The sequence below is a fragment of the Oncorhynchus kisutch genome, linkage group LG11 (assembly GCF_002021735.2).
Source record: "Oncorhynchus kisutch isolate 150728-3 linkage group LG11, Okis_V2, whole genome shotgun sequence".
Classification (NCBI taxonomy): Eukaryota; Metazoa; Chordata; class Actinopteri; order Salmoniformes; family Salmonidae; genus Oncorhynchus; species Oncorhynchus kisutch.
The window spans coordinates 60,847,931-60,866,025 of record NC_034184.2 but is presented as its reverse complement, the minus strand read 5'-3'; the positions used below and the strand labels follow the sequence as shown (position 1 = coordinate 60,866,025).

At 44.6% G+C, this 18,095-nt stretch overlaps 1 protein-coding gene across 7 annotated transcripts in view; it reads left to right on the top strand.

Moving 5' to 3' along the window:
* Window positions 1-18,095, top strand: part of myom1b (myomesin 1b) — a 37,100-nt gene that overhangs the window by 8,361 nt on the left and 10,644 nt on the right. For 3 of the 7 annotated variants that reach the window (XM_031835999.1, XM_031836001.1, XM_031836003.1), the window contains 23 exons: window positions 95-136; window positions 1,645-1,806; window positions 4,655-4,816; window positions 6,414-6,555; window positions 6,928-7,127; window positions 7,282-7,335; window positions 7,624-7,748; window positions 7,982-8,165; window positions 8,354-8,528; window positions 8,729-8,850; window positions 10,833-10,850; window positions 13,037-13,233; window positions 13,340-13,466; window positions 13,823-14,007; window positions 14,467-14,581; window positions 15,345-15,501; window positions 15,593-15,699; window positions 15,888-15,932; window positions 16,159-16,295; window positions 16,556-16,700; window positions 17,123-17,182; window positions 17,324-17,391; window positions 17,568-17,681. In XM_031835999.1, coding sequence (XP_031691859.1) covers window positions 95-136; window positions 1,645-1,806; window positions 4,655-4,816; window positions 6,414-6,555; window positions 6,928-7,127; window positions 7,282-7,335; window positions 7,624-7,748; window positions 7,982-8,165; window positions 8,354-8,528; window positions 8,729-8,850; window positions 10,833-10,850; window positions 13,037-13,233; window positions 13,340-13,466; window positions 13,823-14,007; window positions 14,467-14,581; window positions 15,345-15,501; window positions 15,593-15,699; window positions 15,888-15,932; window positions 16,159-16,295; window positions 16,556-16,700; window positions 17,123-17,182; window positions 17,324-17,391; window positions 17,568-17,681 — 2,843 coding nt within the window. Of the gene's footprint in view, window positions 1-94; window positions 137-1,644; window positions 1,807-4,654; window positions 4,817-6,413; window positions 6,556-6,927; window positions 7,128-7,281; window positions 7,336-7,623; window positions 7,749-7,981; window positions 8,166-8,353; window positions 8,529-8,728; window positions 8,851-10,832; window positions 11,307-13,036; window positions 13,234-13,339; window positions 13,467-13,822; window positions 14,008-14,466; window positions 14,582-15,344; window positions 15,502-15,592; window positions 15,700-15,887; window positions 15,933-16,158; window positions 16,296-16,555; window positions 16,701-17,122; window positions 17,183-17,323; window positions 17,392-17,567; window positions 17,682-18,095 lie in introns of all 7 variants that reach the window. The other 4 variants (XM_031835997.1, XM_031835998.1, XM_031836000.1 and 1 more) reach the window with 2 other exon arrangements.

The following is an 18,095-nucleotide window of genomic DNA, read 5'->3' as shown; positions in this document are numbered from 1 at the left end:
TTGAGAAAGTAAATTCTTTGTCCCATTTTTCTGTCAACCACAACACAGTAGTAACATGTTAATAACAAGCACCTATTTGTTCATTCTACTCTAGGATTCAAAGGAGAAGTAGAGGAGGCTCTCCCCATGCCCAGACGTAAGTCAGAGGAATATAATATCATATGTACTCATACTGTATATAGTCACTTACTCAATACTCATATATATTACATGTATAGTATTAACATGAAGGAAAAAAAGCTATACTAATATATACTAAACCGTATTAACATAAACGATTTGCAGTATGCTAAGCTGGAACACTGGTTCGTTTTGAGGAGAGGGTTGGAGGGAGGTGGTGGGAGGACCCGGGGAAGCTATGGGTGCTAACAGCTTTTTTGTTCCCTTGACACTGGGCACAGCAAGGTCAACAGACAATAAAGGTAACAGGGTCTTTATAAAAACTGAATCCTGCTCTGGTTTGATGGCGTCTTTGGCCTGCTTAGAGTATTCACTGTGTCACTCAATGTGTATGCATGATCACTATTTGTGCATCTGTTTGGAAAGAGCCTGCGATCATACCTTAGTAATAATCGTTGAATTGCCTGGGAGAGATCCACAGATGGTTCAGCGTGACAAACGTGCCCCTTTTTTGAAAATCGCAAACAACAGAATACTTGAACGTTTTGGCAAGTATGAGGTTTTTGAAATTGTATGTTATAGAGCCTTGGAAGTTGAATACTGTAAACTCGAGTGTGACATGAAGCAATATAGAGAAACAAACACTATAGCTTACAACCTGGATAATATTGATTTGAGAATATAGATTACTGTAATCTGAAGAGCATCTGATTCGCTACATACTAATTCAGAGGGGTTGGGTGAAATGCGGAAGACACATTTCGGTTGAATGCATTGAGTTGTGCAACTGACTAGGTATCCCCCTTCCCCTACACGGCGACGAAGCCTGAAGAGTTCTAGTTTTATCTAAACTCAATTGTCGTTGATTAGTCATGTTCATAATCCCTTTTCAATGAATATTACAATCGAATTAGATGCTAAGATTGGACATATGTTGGATTGAAGTCTTGAACTTCATCTAGCGTTTTCATATGTCAAACTGCGTCACTGTTTACGGGCATGATGTGCACCTTAGTTTCCCCAGTGCGGTTTGTACGCACTGTGGCGAGTATTTGGTGTTGGAACACTGTACTTAGTGATGTTAATGGTGTTTTTGGGTTGTCTTTTGGGTTCATCAAGGTGTTCCTGTTCACATCCCTGTCTGTCCCTGTCATGGTTTTACCCATGTCTGTATGGGGTTGTTTTTCATGTCACTTTCTCTTGGGAGGGAATGGATCAAATGTAACGCTACCAGATAATGTTAAGTTACATCATCGATCATCAATCATCCCAAAATGTCAAAAATGTATTGTGAAAAATGCTATAAGAGATAATGACTTGCATTGGTTTTTGGACACAGATGCTAAAAAGTTAGCATTACGACGAACAGCTAATTGCCTTTTGTTCGCCCATCCCTTGGATTTGAATAATAATGCACGCAGGTGTCAGAATTTGAGGTGTGTCACACCACACAGTGTTGCATGATGGGAACACAATGGCGACCTGAACTCTGACCCCATGTTGTTTGGTGCTCCTTCCTGTCAGATGGCCTGATCTCTGAGTATGGCATCACCTTTGATACCCACATCGTGGACGGGTTTGGCGTGTCGTTCGGACGGGAGGGCGAGACCATGAGCCTGGGCGCCACAGTCATCATCTCCCCCAACCTGGCACGCTACCAGCCTGAAGTTCAGTGGTACAGAGATGGTAGGTGAAGCCCCAGAGCTCTGGAAACTCTTGCCAGTGTTTGAATAAGGTTACATGGACAGGCAAGATCTGATCCTAGATCAGCACACCTATTCTGAGATGCTTGATACATACGACCCCTGGGCTATGGAGAGAGACACTCCTGGAGGTTCCTTGGCTGAGACCTACCTAGTTGTCATCTGTGTGATACATTAGGCCACTGATACTGTATGTTCGTCTCCATGTCTAAGACTCGCTGATAGGCAGAACACATGAGACCAAGAGCTACTTGTGATTATGTGTATGTAAGCTCTGATTAAGGTATACTGTACAAATGTCATGTGTTTAACATATTACAATTAGTCTGTACCCCGGGAAAGTTGTGTAGGTGTAGGACCAATTCAACCCTGTAAAACGGGTATTCAACCAGAGGTTCACAGCCCTGCTAGGGGTCCACAAAGGTACTGCACGGAGTCCTCAAAAAAAATATATATATTTAAAAATATATATATATATATATACAGTGCCTTGCGAAAGTATTCGGCCTCCTTGAACTTTGCGACCAACTTTGCGGCCACATTTCAGGCTTCAAACATAAAGATATAAAACTGTATTTTTTTGGTGAAGAATCAACAACAAGTGGGACACAATCATGAAGTGGAACGACATTTATTGGATATTTCAAACTTTTTTAACAAATCAAAAACTGAAAAATTGGGCGTGCAAAATTATTCAGCCCCTTTACTTTCAGTGCAGCAAACTCTCTCCAGAAGTTCAGTGAGGATCTCTGAATGATCCAATGTTGACCTACATGACTAATGATGATAAATACAATCCACCTGTGTGTAATCAAGTCTCCGTATAAATGCACCTGCACTGTGATAGTCTCAGAGGTCCGTTAAAAGCGCAGAGAGCATCATGAAGAACAAGGAACACACCAGGCAGGTCCGAGATACTGTTGTGAAGAAGTTTAAAGCCGGATTTGGATACAAAAAGATTTCCCAAGCTTTAAACATCCCAAGGAGCACTGTGCAAGCGATAATATTGAAATGGAAGGAGTATCAGACCACTGCAAATCTACCAAGACCTGGCCGTCCCTCTAAACATTCAGCTCATACAAGGAGAAGACTGATCAGAGATGCAGCCAAGAGGCCCATGATCACTCTGGATGAACTGCAGAGATCTACAGCTGAGGTGGGAGACTCTGTCCATAGGACAACAATCAGTCGTATATTGCACAAATCTGGCCTTTATGGAAGAGTGGCAAGAAGAAAGCCATTTCTTAAAGATATCCATAAAAAGTGTTGTTTAAAGTTTGCCACAAGCCACCTGGGAGACACACCAAACATGTGGAAGAAGGTGCTCTGGTCAGATGAAACCAAAATTGAACTTTTTGGCAACAATGCAAAACGTTATGTTTGGTGTAAAAGCAACACAGCTCATCACCCTGAACACACCATCCCCACTGTCAAACATGGTGGTGGCAGCATCATGGTTTGGGCCTGCTTTTCTTCAGCAGGGACAGGGAAGATGGTTAAAATTGATGGGAAGATGGATGGAGCCAAATATAGGACCATTCTGGAAGAAAACCTGATGGAGTCTGCAAAAGACCTGAGACTGGGACGGAGATTTGTCTTCCAACAAGACAATGATCCAAAACATAAAGCAAAATCTACAATGGAATGGTTCAAAAATAAACATATCCAGGTGTTAGAATGGCCAAGTCAAAGTCCAGACCTGAATCCAATCGAATCTGTGGAAAGAACTGAAAACTGCTGTTCACAAATGCTCTCCATCCAACCTCACTGAGCTCGAGCTGTTTTGCAAGGAGGAATGGGAAAAATGTCAGTCTCTCGATGTGCAAAACTGATAGAGACATACCCCAAGCGACTTACAGCTGTAATCGCAGCAAAAGGTGGCGCTACAAAGTATTAACTTAAGGGGGCTGAATAATTTTGCACGGCCAATTTTTCAGTTTTTGATTTGTTAAAAAAGTTTGAAATATCCAATAAATGTCGTTCCACTTCATGATTGTGTCCCACTTGTTGTTGATTCTTCACAAAAAAATACAGTTTTATATCTTTATGTTTGAAGCCTGAAATGTGGCAAAAGGTCGCAAAGTTCAAGGGGGCCGAATACTTTCGCAAGGCACTGTATATACTGTATATAAAAAGTTTAAAAAATAATTTTGAATGACATGCCTACATTAGAAAAGTGGAGTAGATCTTTATTTCTCCGCTTCTAATATTTAGATAATTACACTCATTAGAGCCAATCACTCACTTGAGATCAGACATAGGCTTTGAAAAAGCACCCACGAATAGGCTACCAGTGCGGCAAGTGCTGCTGGTTGCTGGTAAGCTTTCTTGGCTTGGATATTCATTTTTGCCAAAACGACTAACCTTTTAACTCTTTACACTTATGGGAATTGAAAAGATTCTTACAGAAGAAATAGGAAATGCGTAAGCACGGCAGCAATTGAAAGGGAACAGTTTGGAGATTATGAGAAAATGATTAGACCAAAGTTGAGGACTCGACAGTTCACCTGACACAAGACTGATTTATCATTCACCTGATGATAAGACAAAAGTTGAAAACATTTGTTTTGCTGACATATGATGGTGGTCCTTGGGTCGTTAGTTTGCCTGGAAGGGGGTCCCTGGACAAGAAAAGGTTGAAGAGCCATTGCTGTAAAATATGCCTCTTGGTTATTCATTCATTAAGGACCAGCTTAGAAAGTGTCAATATGTTTCTTACCCCCCCCCCCCCCCTCTCACTCTGTGTTTGTCTTTAGATCTGACTAGGTTATCCATCCATTATAACCTCATCTCTCTCTTTCTCTCTGTCTCGCTCTCTCTCTCTCCATCAGATGTTCTTCTGCAGCCCTCCAAGTGGTGTCACATGCACTGGAGTGGAGACAAGGCCACACTGACCCTGACACACCTGAACAAGGAGGACGAGGGTCTCTACACCCTGCGCATCACCACCAAGTCTAAATACGAGACCTACTCTGCTTACGTCTTTGTCAGAGGTGGGGAACTTACCATGAGCAGCGCTGAACAACACTGTTGTCTGTGTCACATTATCCCTCCTCCTCAGTCCACTACATGCCTTGTTTACAGATTGTATTATTCACACGCACAGTGTGTGTTTGAGCGCGGACAGAATGGCCTCTTGTTTACTGCCTCTCTGTTTCCACGATGGCCCTGTCTCGTGTTCTGTGTGGCGTGTGGTCAACAGTCGATCAAGGTCAAGATCACACAGACACCTCAGCTGACACCAGATAATAAGGACGGCCCATGTGTTTGTGTGTGTGTATCTGACCGCCGTAGTGGTCTCTAGTTAATCCTACGTCCTACGCAATGGAAATCGCCCACTATGACCACAGAGACGATCAACTCCTGTCACGATCTCTGGCCTGGTTTTGTATCACATGGGACAAATGTTACAGCCAACTTGTTCATCTTTTACTGTTGGTCGCCAGCACTAAGTTACTGACCTTCTCTGTTGTTCCATGCTACTCATTCTCTTGCTAACAGAGGAGACATGTGCTCTGTACAGAGTGTGAACAAGATGGAAATAGGCCTTGCTCTCTCTGTCATTGGTCAGGGTCGCATTGTAAAGGAGAGGCCAGGTACACTGTCTGTTTGCGGACACAGAGACCCCATAGCAGTCGAGAGACTGACAAGGCTATTCTCAGTGAGCTCATGAGCTCAGATATGGAATGAGTTGGGCTATCAACAGAGCTGGATACTGTATATATATATCTCTTCTACCACGAGTGACAATAGCCTGCTGAGTGTCCTTCTAAGCCACAAAGAGCTTTCTCTCTCTGTCTCTCTCTGTCTCTGTCTCTCTCTGTCTCTCTCTCTCTCTCTCTCTCTCCATTCTCTCTCTCTCTCTCTATTCTCTCTCTCCACTCTCCACTCTCTCCTCTCTCTCTATCTCTCTCTCTCCAGTCTCTCTCTCTCTATTCTCTCTCTCCATTCTCTCTCTCTCTCCACTCTCCACTCTCTCCTCTCTCTCTATCTCTCTCTCTCCAGTCTCTCGCTATCTCTCTCTCTGCCTCTCTCCTCTCTCTCTATCTCTATCTCTCCATCTCTATATATATGTCTCTTACACACACACACAGTAAAATAATATCAGGCAGTATATAGTCCTACAATTTATACAGCTACCGTACACACATGCATAGACTTACAGACCACATAAGATACAGCACAAAATGTTTTAGCAGCCTCTCTCACATTCACACTGAATAAGTCAGTCCAATGCTATAAGTGGCTAATTCTGTTTCTCACTTTATGGGAAGTGTGTGTTCTGTCTCTTTAAGAGTCGCCTTTCACTGAGGGGCACGCTGCTGCTAATTCTGTCCCATCTGCTCCAGCCTGCTCCGGGGTTGTGTTTAACTTAAAGACCAGTAGCATTCCTGGCACTAAGCCATGGAGCCACAGAGTTCCGCTGGGAGTACAGCAATGTACAGTATGTGCACTGTATTTCAAAACAACAACCCACAATGAAAATACTCTAACCGTATACTATAGAGATCCTATGATCCACTATGGATTCTATATGTGAGAGTGAGTGAGAACTACACATTTAACTGACAATGTGTGTGCCTGTATCAGATGCCGATGCGGAGGTGGAGGGAGCCCCTGGCGCCCCTCTGGATGTGAAGTGTCAGGACGCCAATAAGGATTACGTCATCGTGACCTGGAAGCAGCCGGCTGTGGATGGTGGCAGCTCCATCCTGGGCTACTTTGTGGACAGGTCAGTACCATCCCCCATCACTACATGCCAGTAGTAAATCCTAGGCTTGTCATGACACAGCTAGACAAACACAGGAACAAATCTCCCTTATGTTCCCCCATACTGCCATTAACTCCAGTTGCATATTGTATAAGTAGATGGCCAGGTCATGTGACCTGACCTATAACCATGTGAAATTATCTTGTAATAGGCTATAACAAGGGCCCAGTTTCTCCCGACCTTACCAATAGGCCTAACTCTGTGTCTTACCAATAGGCCTAACTCTGTGTCTTACCAATAGGCCTAACTCTGTGTCTATCCAATAAGGCCTCACCGAGATTGTTATTGAATGGCTGATGGCATGTATGCTGTCTTTTTGTGCCCTGTGTTCAGGTGTGAGGTTGGCACCACCCACTGGAGCCAGTGCAACGACACGCCCATCAAGTTTGCCCGTTTCCCCGTGACCGGGTTGGTGGAGGGGCGCTCCTACACATTCCGTGTGCGTGCCGTCAACAAGTCTGGCATGAGCCGGCCATCCCGTGTCTCTGAGGCGGTGGCAGCCATGGATCCTGCCGACCGCGCGCGAATGAGAGGTACGGCGGGCAACCCCTGTCTGCCATCTGGCCCTCCCTGTCTGTGTTCTCTCATATTGTGTTATGGTACTGCAGGTCTGATGGTTTTTAGTTTCGTGCATGTGTTTTCTTGGAACTATGCATCTGAAAGCTGCTCCTTTTCCCTGGCCCCCAGGTACCTCTGCACCCTGGACCGGCCAGATCATTGTCACTGAGGAGGAGCCTGCAGGTAGGATGGAAATGCTTCTGCACTCATCAGCGTTGATCAATATTTCGACGCAGCTATAGATCTGATCTTATAGGGGCCTACCGCTTACAGTACCTTGTGGTCTTTGACTGGAAGGATAACGAAAGCTCTAGTCTGGCTTGGTGGCCAGTCTGCTGGTCTGTTGCCATCTTCTAACGGAAAGGTCATGTTTTGGTTTGACAATGACAAGGCACGAGCACAAACGGATTTGGGACCAAGCTACGAGATCAAACCCCTTGACACGTTTTCTTTCACGTCACTTCCTATCAGAGGGCGTGGTCCCCGGCAAACCCAAAGAACTGGAGGTCACCGAGGCCACCAAGAACTATGTGGTCCTGAGCTGGAAACCCCCTGGGGAGAGAGGCCACGAGGGCATCATGTACTATGTGGAGAAGGTGAGATATACCGTATATACTTCATTAACATCACACACCTGATCTGTAGCGTGACTCATCTGATCAATATAACCTACATTTCATCACTGCTTCGCATCCATAACAACCACCATATCAAAATCATTCAATAAGTTAACACTTTTTGTTGTCGTTGGTATTTTATAGTCCTGGAGGTTTTTTGTGGTGTTTGGAGGGTTCGAGGCGTACTCTAACTTCTCAGAGTTGTGTGTTAGTGTGTGTCAGGCACAGACAGCTGGCAGAGGGTGAACACTGAGATCCCAGTGAAGTCTCCTCGCTTCGCCCTGTTTGATCTGGCGGAGGGAAAGGCCTACAGCTTCCGTGTGCGCTGCTGCAACTCCGCTGGCGTTGGCGAGCCATCAGAAGCCACCGAGGCCACCACTGTCGGGGACAAGCTGGGTGAGGGGGTTCACAAGTCACACGCCATACCACAGACTACGGCAGTTCCCAGTGTACCAACGGAAATAGATGTAGCACGTGTTTACGTATTTACTCTGAGATACACGTACTCCTCTCCAAATCAGTCTGCTTGAGCTCTTACAAGACTTTTCCCCCCCATTTGATCTGAGTTGAATTGTTGTCCCCAGATATCCCGTCTGCCCCAGGCCGTGTGGTTCCCACCAGGAACACAGACACGTCCGTGGTTGTGTCCTGGGAGGCTTCCAGGGACGCTAAGGAGCTGGTGGGATACTACATCGAGGCCAGCATCGTGGGTAGCAACAAGTTTGAGCCATGTAACAACAAGCCTGTCAAAGGCACCAGGTACAACGGTCCTTCTAACAATCCCTCTATCAACCTTTTACAAATATAGACTCATACAAATGGTGACCATAAATCTAATTCAATACTATATGTAAATGATGGTGAGCTCAAGTAAGTTGACAAACATTTTTTTCCCCCACAAAGACTTAGAGATTGATGGTGTGAAATGTCTTAAAGTGTTTTTGTGTACTTGTAAACAGGTTTATCTGTCACGGTCTGGTGACAGGAGAGAGCTACGTGTTCAGAGTGAAGGCACTGAACGCCGCTGGGCTCAGCGAGTGTTCTCAGGAGTCTGAGGCTATTGAGGTGAAGGCTGCTATTGGTAAGTGAGAGGAAGAGTGTCATGACACAGTCGTACTAGACAATAGGGTAGGAAGCCATTTTAGGAAGAATGTGAAGAGACATATACAAGGAACTTGTTTTTTATGTTTAGATGGAGCATGATTACACGCTTAGAAAAAAAGGTGCTATCTAGAACATAAAAGGGTTCTTCGACTGTCTCCATAGGAGAACCCTTTGAAGAACCCTTTTTGGTTCCAGGTAGATCCTTTTTGGTTCCAGGTAGATCCCTTTTGGTTCCAGGTAGAACTATTTTGGGTTCCATGTAGAACCCTTTCTACAGAGGGTTTTTACATAGAACCCAAAAGGAACCAAAAAGGTTTATACCTGGAACTGAAAATAGTTATCTTACGGGGACAGCCAAAGAACCCTTTAGGAACCCTTTTTTTTCTAAGAGGGTATGTGACTTAAAGGGTTATAATTTTATTGTACTAGGATCAGGAAAGCCTTTTGGCTCAATGAGTGGGTGGAATGTGATGATTGAATCTTATGCATAATATTGTTATTACTCCTTTTCTAATATGCCGATGATGAAAGAAATATCCCGTTTCCACAACGAACAGGGGTTTAGCTGATGTGTTGCACCATTGTCTTCTTTATTTGCTGTCCATTTAGACATCACGTTGTCAGCTCTGTGTACCATCAGCATTTAGACTCCTCCCACGTGTTCTTTCCCATGGTTCCACTCTGTCAGTCACCCGAACAAGCTCCACCCACCACCCCCACACCCCATGTTGAGTCAGAACTTATCCCCACCCTCCCTGCACAAGCTGAGGCGGGCCAGGGTCAGGAGTTGTAGACTTCCTCTAATTTGGGTCAGTGCGATCCAACTCAGCGGTTGTTACAAACCAGCCCACCTTGCGTTCCTCTGTCACCCCCCCCCCCCCCCCCCCCCCCATCACGTTGCCTGGGCACGAGATGTATCAGCCTCCACCACCCACCTGGTGTTTAAGGTACCCACCCCCTCTCCACCCCACCAACAATAACCCCTGATCTGCATTGTGCATCTTCCCATTCTTCTCACTCTTAACTGGGAATACTAGCTCTGGTCCCAGGTGTTACAGCGGCTTGCGCCTTGCTGATCTGCACTAGCGCCCTGGACCAGAGCTAGGGGACAGGAATGCTAAACTGACAGCCCTGCTCCTTTACATTTGTCCCATTAATGGCTGCACTGTGACTAACCAAGCTTCTAGCTATGACATATCACTCAGTCACTGGCCAGCTTTGTGCCGAGCAGCATGCTCTGTTTTCCCTTATGAAACACACTTAGTAACAACGCCAATGGATTTCTCTCTACAGTCCATTACAACTGATAATAGTTGGTAGACCTAGAGTCTAGGCCCATTAGTGGTAGTGTCTTACACAATAAAATATAGACAATTGAATACTCACAATTGAGCCGAGGTTAGTATGAGGAAACACTTCTTATCGCACATCTTTTAAAAATATATTAGGAAGAATGAACTGCATTTATGTTCATAGATCTCACTCATAACTATTTACAATAGTTGTCTCCCATTGAGTAAATTGCTATACACCATTACATATATTTGAAATATTTTGCCCGTATTGTGCATATAATGAAATCCACTGGTATCATTACGAAAGTATAGTGTGGCTTTTTCATGAAAGGTTGGCGCAAAGCATGCACACACTCGCTTTCTCCCCTCAAATGATTGTGCTTTCTCTTTAACTCTGCAACTCGCTTCCACGCGCAGATGTCACTTGTTGGTCATCTTGTCTTCATTTTTCAGTCAGTCAGATGAAGACATTGTACTGTATTTAATATTGTATGTGATGGTATTGGTCATGTTTTCTTTCTCTCTCTCCCTCTGTCTCTCTGTCTCTCTCGTCCTTACTCTCTGAGTGAGCTGACTGAGATTGTAGCTGTCTGTGTGAATGTTTGATATTTTCTTGGCCTGTGTAAAATGGCTTCTTTTGCTTTTTTTCTGCTAACTCCTGTAGGGGGCGGTATTCCTCATGGTGTGTTGCCGGAGTGGGAGTTACCAAGGGGTGGTAACGTGGGCGGACTAACCAAGCACACGCCACGCTGGACGGGCACGCATGAGGCCGTTCAGTACCCCCCTTACACTATGCTAAAGCTCAATGCTCAAACTGGCAGTGTGCCTGGCCCAGGGGCCGGAGCTGGGGCAGGGGCCACTAGCTCAAGCCCCTCAGGCCCCTCAGGCTCTTCAGGGCCCCTGGCAACAGGAAGTAAAGACAAGGGGGGCAAGAGAGGCAGTGTGACCTGGGCCCCTGACCTGGTCACAGAATCAGTCACAGACTCTGTCACAGAGGCCACGGATGAGGTTAAAGGTCAGGCTAAGGTGCCTGAGGCCGGGAAAACACGTAAGTCCTCTGTAGATGTTTCAGCCAAACGGGGGACACAGAAAGAAACAGCCCACAACGTGGTCTGGCCCAGGACAGACCCAGACCCAGGTGAGCACTCAGTCAGGCCACGCCAACTCTTATATCATCAGATCATCCAAAATAAAACAACTCTTCATCTTTCCCCCCAAGGATTTTTTTTCCTTTTTTAACCTGAAGCTTTTTTCTTTCTACACTTTTTCCTTTTTTGAACAAATTTTTTTTATCACTTTGGTAAGAAGGTAGAAAACTATTTTGAAAAAAGAAACACTTTAATATTTGTATAGGGATCACACTTTGAACGTATGTGCTTCTACTCTCATATTCACAGGAAAGGCATTAAAACACAATACATATAGCCAAAGTATTCAACTGGTAAAATCCTATTTTTATCCCAAGGTAAGTTTCTATAACAGCTTTCTCAGTTTAACTACACAGTCACGCGGCCTTTCAGGCAATCTACTGGCCACCTCTACCACAGGGCTGCCTCACACACACGGGAGGGGGTGGGGGGGCGGGCTTTTTGTCCTCCCTCCACACCCTCAGTATTCAGGCACTGTGCTAGCCACCTCAACTTAATGTAGCCGGTTTTGTATTGAAGGGATATTGCTTTTGTCAAAATGGACTTTTCGTAGCAGGTTAGGAGGATTTACGCAGCACGTTAGGAGAATTAGGTTAAGGTGAGGAAAAAAGTTAGGAAAAAGGTTAGGGTCAGCTATTTTTGGCTTCCGAGTGGCACAGCGGTCCAAGGCACTGCATCTCTGCTAGAGGCGTCACTACAGACCCTGGTTCGATCCTGGGCTGTTTCACAACCGGCCGTGATTGGGAGTCCCATACGGCGCTGCACAATTTGCCCAGCGTCATCCGTGTTAGGGTTTGGCCAGAGTAGGCCAAACCCTACTCTGGGTTTGAGTAAGGTTCTTAACTGACTTACCATTTTAAATAAAGGTTCAATTGAAATATTTCCACATCTAATGTCAATTTGACAAAAGCTGTATCCCATCTAGCTGCTGTAGCCTGGCTGGCTCACACACTCTGTGCTCTTTAAGGTCCACCGTCACCTTGGGAGAGCAGTGCGCATTAACGCACAGAGGCACTGTGACACAGCTGGAGCTAGCCTATCACAGCTTGTCTCTGAAGTGGGTCAGCCAATCTCAAGCCAGAAATGAACGCCTATACCTGAGACCTTTTTGGTAGTGTACTTCCTTGTCAGATTCTATGCCATACCCCCTCCCCCAAATTAGGGAGCACACCATGTCCATGTGACTATTTGTGTGACAGGTCAGTTTATTATGAGTATGTAATATTATCCTGTTATCTGTGTGAGCTCCCTCTATAGAAGACACCACCGCAGACCAGCCACTGAAATCACATGTGTTCTCACAGCTCCAGTGGCAAAAATATTTTGTCTCATTCCAACTCTTCAGTCCAGGTCCCTGAAATTTGTGTCCCCATAATTTGGTCAATGTGTGATGACTCAGTGTCTGGTTGAAACATAGTTTGAGGTCAAAGGTTAAGGGTTAAAGGTGCAGATAGTAGTCTCTTACAGCAAGTATGGATGACAAACTGTATCCCTTAGCTGTTGTTTGACCAACAGAGAACTTTGAACTTTGTTTGTGATTAAGTTGATTAGTGCCCAATACTTGCTCTAAGAAAGCAGAAAGTTAGTAAGTCAAAGTGATGAAAGACTGAAGCTCAACTAAGAGCATTATGAAGGCTTTATCGAAGCTTCCGTCTCCCATGACTTCCTCGTCTCACAGTTGACACAGCATGATACTAACTGGAGTTCTCTGCTGTCCCAGCGTCCCCTACTCCACCCTATGGCATTAGCGTTCTGGAGTGCGTGCGGGACTCTATGGTGCTGGCCTGGAAGCAGCCCACCTTCATCGGAGGCGCTGACATCACCGGCTACTTCGTGGACTACCGAGAGGTCATCAATGGGGTGCCAGGGACATGGCACGAGGCCAACGTCAAGTCTGTCAGCGACAGAGCCTACAGAGTGAGTTAACCATTTTGTTTCTTTGGGATGAAGCTACCCTCTTTAACCTGAATTTGCAGGCACCTTTTGCCATGGTTTTTCACTGTCTGTCTGTCTGTCTGTCCAGGTGTCTGACTTGAAGGAGAACAGGAAGTACCAGTTCCAGGTGCGTGCTGCCAACATGGCAGGCGTGGGCATCCCTTCTCTGCCCAGTGGAACGTTTGTCTGTGAGGAGTGGACCATTGCTGTGCCAGGTGGGTAGTGCCACTAATGTTCACTTGAAAACCTGAGCAAATATGAGAATTACACTGTAACACATCAACATGGATACTATATCACAATACAAGTCATACACTGCAAAGATGTCTGAATTATTAGCATTTTTTAACTTAAATTATAACCTCCAGCTCCTTTTGTGATGGTGTCAAAGCTTGCATGCACATGGGACATTATCTATGTACATTGCATTGCCTATGGGTGTGTCCCAAATAGCCCTATGGGCCCCGGTCAAAAGTAGTGCACTACAAAGGGAATATGGTGCTATTTGTACCACAGCCTTACGTCCGTTCCTCAACTCTAACCCTAATTATTTACCCCTAATTTCCCACAGGACCTCCCCATGATCTGCAGGTGACAGAGGTGCGCGCCAACACTCTGGTGTTGCTTTATAAGCCACCAGTGTACCAGGGCCGTGACCCAGTCAACGGGTTCTACATCGACATCAAAGAGGCTGATGCTGAGGAGGAGGCTTGGAGAGGAGTCAACGAGAAGGCTATCCTCACTAACTACATGAAGGTCAGGACCCTGTCCACTCCTATCGCTCCACGGTGAATTTTCCCCTGTAACAGATCTTAGATCAGCTTCCCCTCCCCAAATCCTAACCTTTACCATTAGTGGGGGAAACTGACCCAGGATCAGCCTCTAGGGGCAACTTCACCATTTCTATCCACAAGGAAGTCATGGGAGACGCAAGCTTCGTAAAGCCTTCATAATGCTCTTAGTTGAGCTTCAGTATGTCATCACTTTGACTTACTAATACCATTGAGCACACATTCTAATTCAGAATTCGAATGCATAGTGTCTGATTGTAAGTGGGATTTGATTGGTGATATTAGGTCAGTCAGAGGATGTGTCCCGCATGCATGTAAAGGGATTTTCAACACTACTGCTTGTGTCTCAATAGTAATATTAAATAGTAATATTTGATGTACGTGACTAACATGTCTATAATGTGACTCTTTCTTTCACGAGCAGATTAAGATTCTAAAGGAGGGGGAGACCTATGTGTTCCGTGTGCGTGCTCAGAATAAGGCAGGTGTGGGAAAGGCTTCTGAGCCCACAGAACCAGTCCTGGCCGAAACCAAACCAGGTAGGACGATGTTAAAGACGCCTCAACAGAGCATGAGGGAGAGGGAGGAAGGACATTGTTATTAAGCATACATACTTCACATTTAATTGAAGTCATACCTTGAAGTCAGGCACCTCATGTGTAGAATAGTCTCAATGTGTCTCCCTGGTTAAATACAAGTCCAATAAAAAAAGACCCTCCCACACAGCTTTTTATTTTCTTTCCTGTTGAAAAAGTATAAATACAGATAATGTACAAACACTTAAAGGGATAGTTCACCCAAATAACATATTGGTTTCCTTACCCTTTAAGCAGTCTAAAACAAGGTATGACCGCAATCCATAGCTAGGTTTCATTTCCCTAGCACTGTTTCCAAATGCTAACATTTTAGCATTTGTGGTTCAAATCCCATTCAAGTAATGGGACAGATACTCACTTTTTTTTCCCCGCATCACGTCCAAATAATCCGAAAATATCTCAAATGTATTGTGAAGCTCACCAAAGTCACTTATAGATGATTTGAACATGTTGAGTGAAAAATGCGAATATTTGTCCCATGACTTGAATGGGATTTCTGCCATGAATGTTAAAACGTTAGCATTTGGAAACATACCTTGTATGTCATACCTTGTACATAGACCGCTTACAAGGTCATTTTATAATTTGGGTGAACTATCCCTTTCATGGTGAAAAAAAAAAGATTCATACATTTAGTCAGACTGCACCTTTTGCATGTGTTTTTGAGTCTCCAGCCGTGTTTGACTTTAGGTCTGTTCTCTCTCAGGCACTACGGAGATTGTTGTGGACGTTGATGATGATGGAGTGATCTCCATGAACTTTGCCTGCTCCAACCTGACTCCAGACTCCAAATTTGTGTGGTCAAAGAACTACGAAGAGATCACAGACGATACTCGTATTACTGTGGCGACCAGCGGGGGGAAGTGAGTGAGTGTGTGAGTTTGAAAGAAGATTAGGGAATCTAAAGTACTTCAGTATGTTGATTGTGCTGGTGCCTTTGTGTCTACCCCTCAGGTCCAAAGCCACCTTCAATATGCTTGCGGAGGATGACATCGGCATTTACTCTTGTGCTGTCACCCACACCGATGGTGCTGGCTCCAGCTACACTCTCTCAGCAGAGGGTGAGTCCAACTGTGTGTCTGTGGTACTGTAGCACTGTACTAGCCTGACCACGTAATCACTGAAGCAGCTAACTTAGAAGGTTAAGAGGGTTGCAGAGCTTCATTGCTCCTGTGTAATTTCTACTTCTTAATCTCTGATAAATATTTAATTTACCTCATAAGTCTTTTTTTTCCTTCATTTTTGACAGAGTTGAAGAAACTGCTGGAGCTCAGCCACGACCACAAATTCCCCAGTGAGGAACTCAGACACCCTGGTCTATGGCTAAATCCCAAAATGGCACCCTATTCCCTTAGTGCACCACTTTTGACAGTAGTGTTGGGACTAGGGTGCCATTTGGGATGCGGACCTATCTTTGCTCATTTGTTTGTTCTGTGCATGACTCTTTCCTCACTGTTCCTGCTCTCACTTTTTCACCTTCTCTCGTCTCTGTCTCTCTCCTTCTCATTTGATCTGTCTAGTTATTCCATTAAAGACAGAGCTGGCTGTTGAGCTGCAGGAGAAGGGCCGAATTCGCTTCTGGCTGCAGGCTGAGAAGATCTCTGCTAATGGCAAAATAGAATATGTGTTTAACGACAACAGTCTCTCCCAGGGAGAGGTCAGTAAGGCACTGAATGGTTGTTAAAATTCCAAAGGTTTTCCAGAAATCCTGGTTGGAGGTTTCCTGGATTTCCTGCTTATTCTAGGAATTCTCCAACTGGCATTTCTGCAGAACCTGGGAATTTGGGGAAAGTTACCTGCAATTTGCCACTGCAACATGCTCCCTACATATGTACAACATCTGTCATTTCTGTTGGTGAGATAACGTTTCCGAGACCAGACTAAAAAGGCTTTTTCCCCCCATGACCTGCTTCCCAGAAATACAAGATGAACTTCAACAAGGACACAGGTGTGATTGAGATGATCATGGAGTCTCTGCTCCCAGAGGATGAGGGAACCTTCACCTTCCAGCTGCAGGACGGAAAAGCAACCAACCAGTCCAGCCTGGTGCTCATTGGAGATGGTATGATAAACCCAGCCTCTCATTCTCTCCTTCCTCCTATCATCTTCCGTCACTCTCTGCGCCGGTCAGTTTAAGCTATCATGCCAGCTCGTTATCAGTCTTTGTCATGGCACGACGAGGACAGCAGTGGAGTAGGAAAGGTCACAAACAGATCTGGGATCAGGATATCTCTCCTCTGTTGTAAAGAAAAAAACAACCCCACTATGGCTCAGAAGTTAGATCTTAACATATTTCACTAGAGGGCAGTGAAAGCTTACTATAAACCATAAACTATTGTGCACACATTAATAACAAATGTATCTGATTTAAATAATATCCACGTCAATGTACAAGACACATCATAGTGACTATATTACATGAAAGATGAATGTGATTGTACGTGACAGTTTTGTTACCTAATCAGGAGTGATGTGTTTTTCCAGTGTTCAAGGGGCTGCAGAAGGAGTCTGCGTTCATGCGCAAAGAATGGCACAGAAAGCAAGGTATGGGATCTTTTTCAATGAAGAAAATATGTCATGAGTGGAGTAGTGATGCGGTGAGATATTCGATTTATAGAACAATGTCAGAAATCATAGCAAACATAATTGATCATTGAAATAATATCACTGTCTTGTTTTTCGTAGGTCCTCACTTTGTGGAGTATCTGAGTTATGAAGTGACCCCAGAATGTTGTGTTATCCTGAAATGCAAGGTGAGAATGCCGAGGCACAGGGTTAGAGGGAACTCTTGGATAATGGATGTCAGTATCAGCTCACACACCTCTCCAGATGACTTGTTACTCACCGGTGTGCAGTAAAGAAGTGGACCTGAACATCATATCTCTGTCTATCTCTATTTCTATCCATCTGTCGCTGTCACCCTCTGCAGGTTGGGAACATAAAGAAAGAGACTGTTGCATTGTGGTACAAGGATGGGCGCGAGGTCAAGGGAGATGAGAAACTCACCTTCACCGAGGGAGTGCTCAAACTGGAGATTGCTCAGGTGAGAGGGATTCTGCAGTTATTTCATGCACATCATACATTAGAAATATATACAGTACCACAAGCCTCTTATGCAGTAGTATAAGACCATACAGCACAAAACCTGTCTTTAGAGGGTTAAGAATATTGTTTTGCACATTATTCTAGGCTATATGAATGGCTCTTCTATACAGTAGACTACATATAGGTTGTAAAATATAATATAATTTTTTCAGTATGCTGCACATGTATGAACATACTGTATGTACTGAATGTTTTTGTAATATGTTCTACACATCATTATAAAGTCAATGTGCTGTTTGTTTGCAACTGTGTATGACTGTCATCATTGCACATCTCTGTCTATATGTTCATATATCCTAAATATATGGGTTCCTCACACAACATGGATGCTATCTTCTGGCTTCCAAGATGG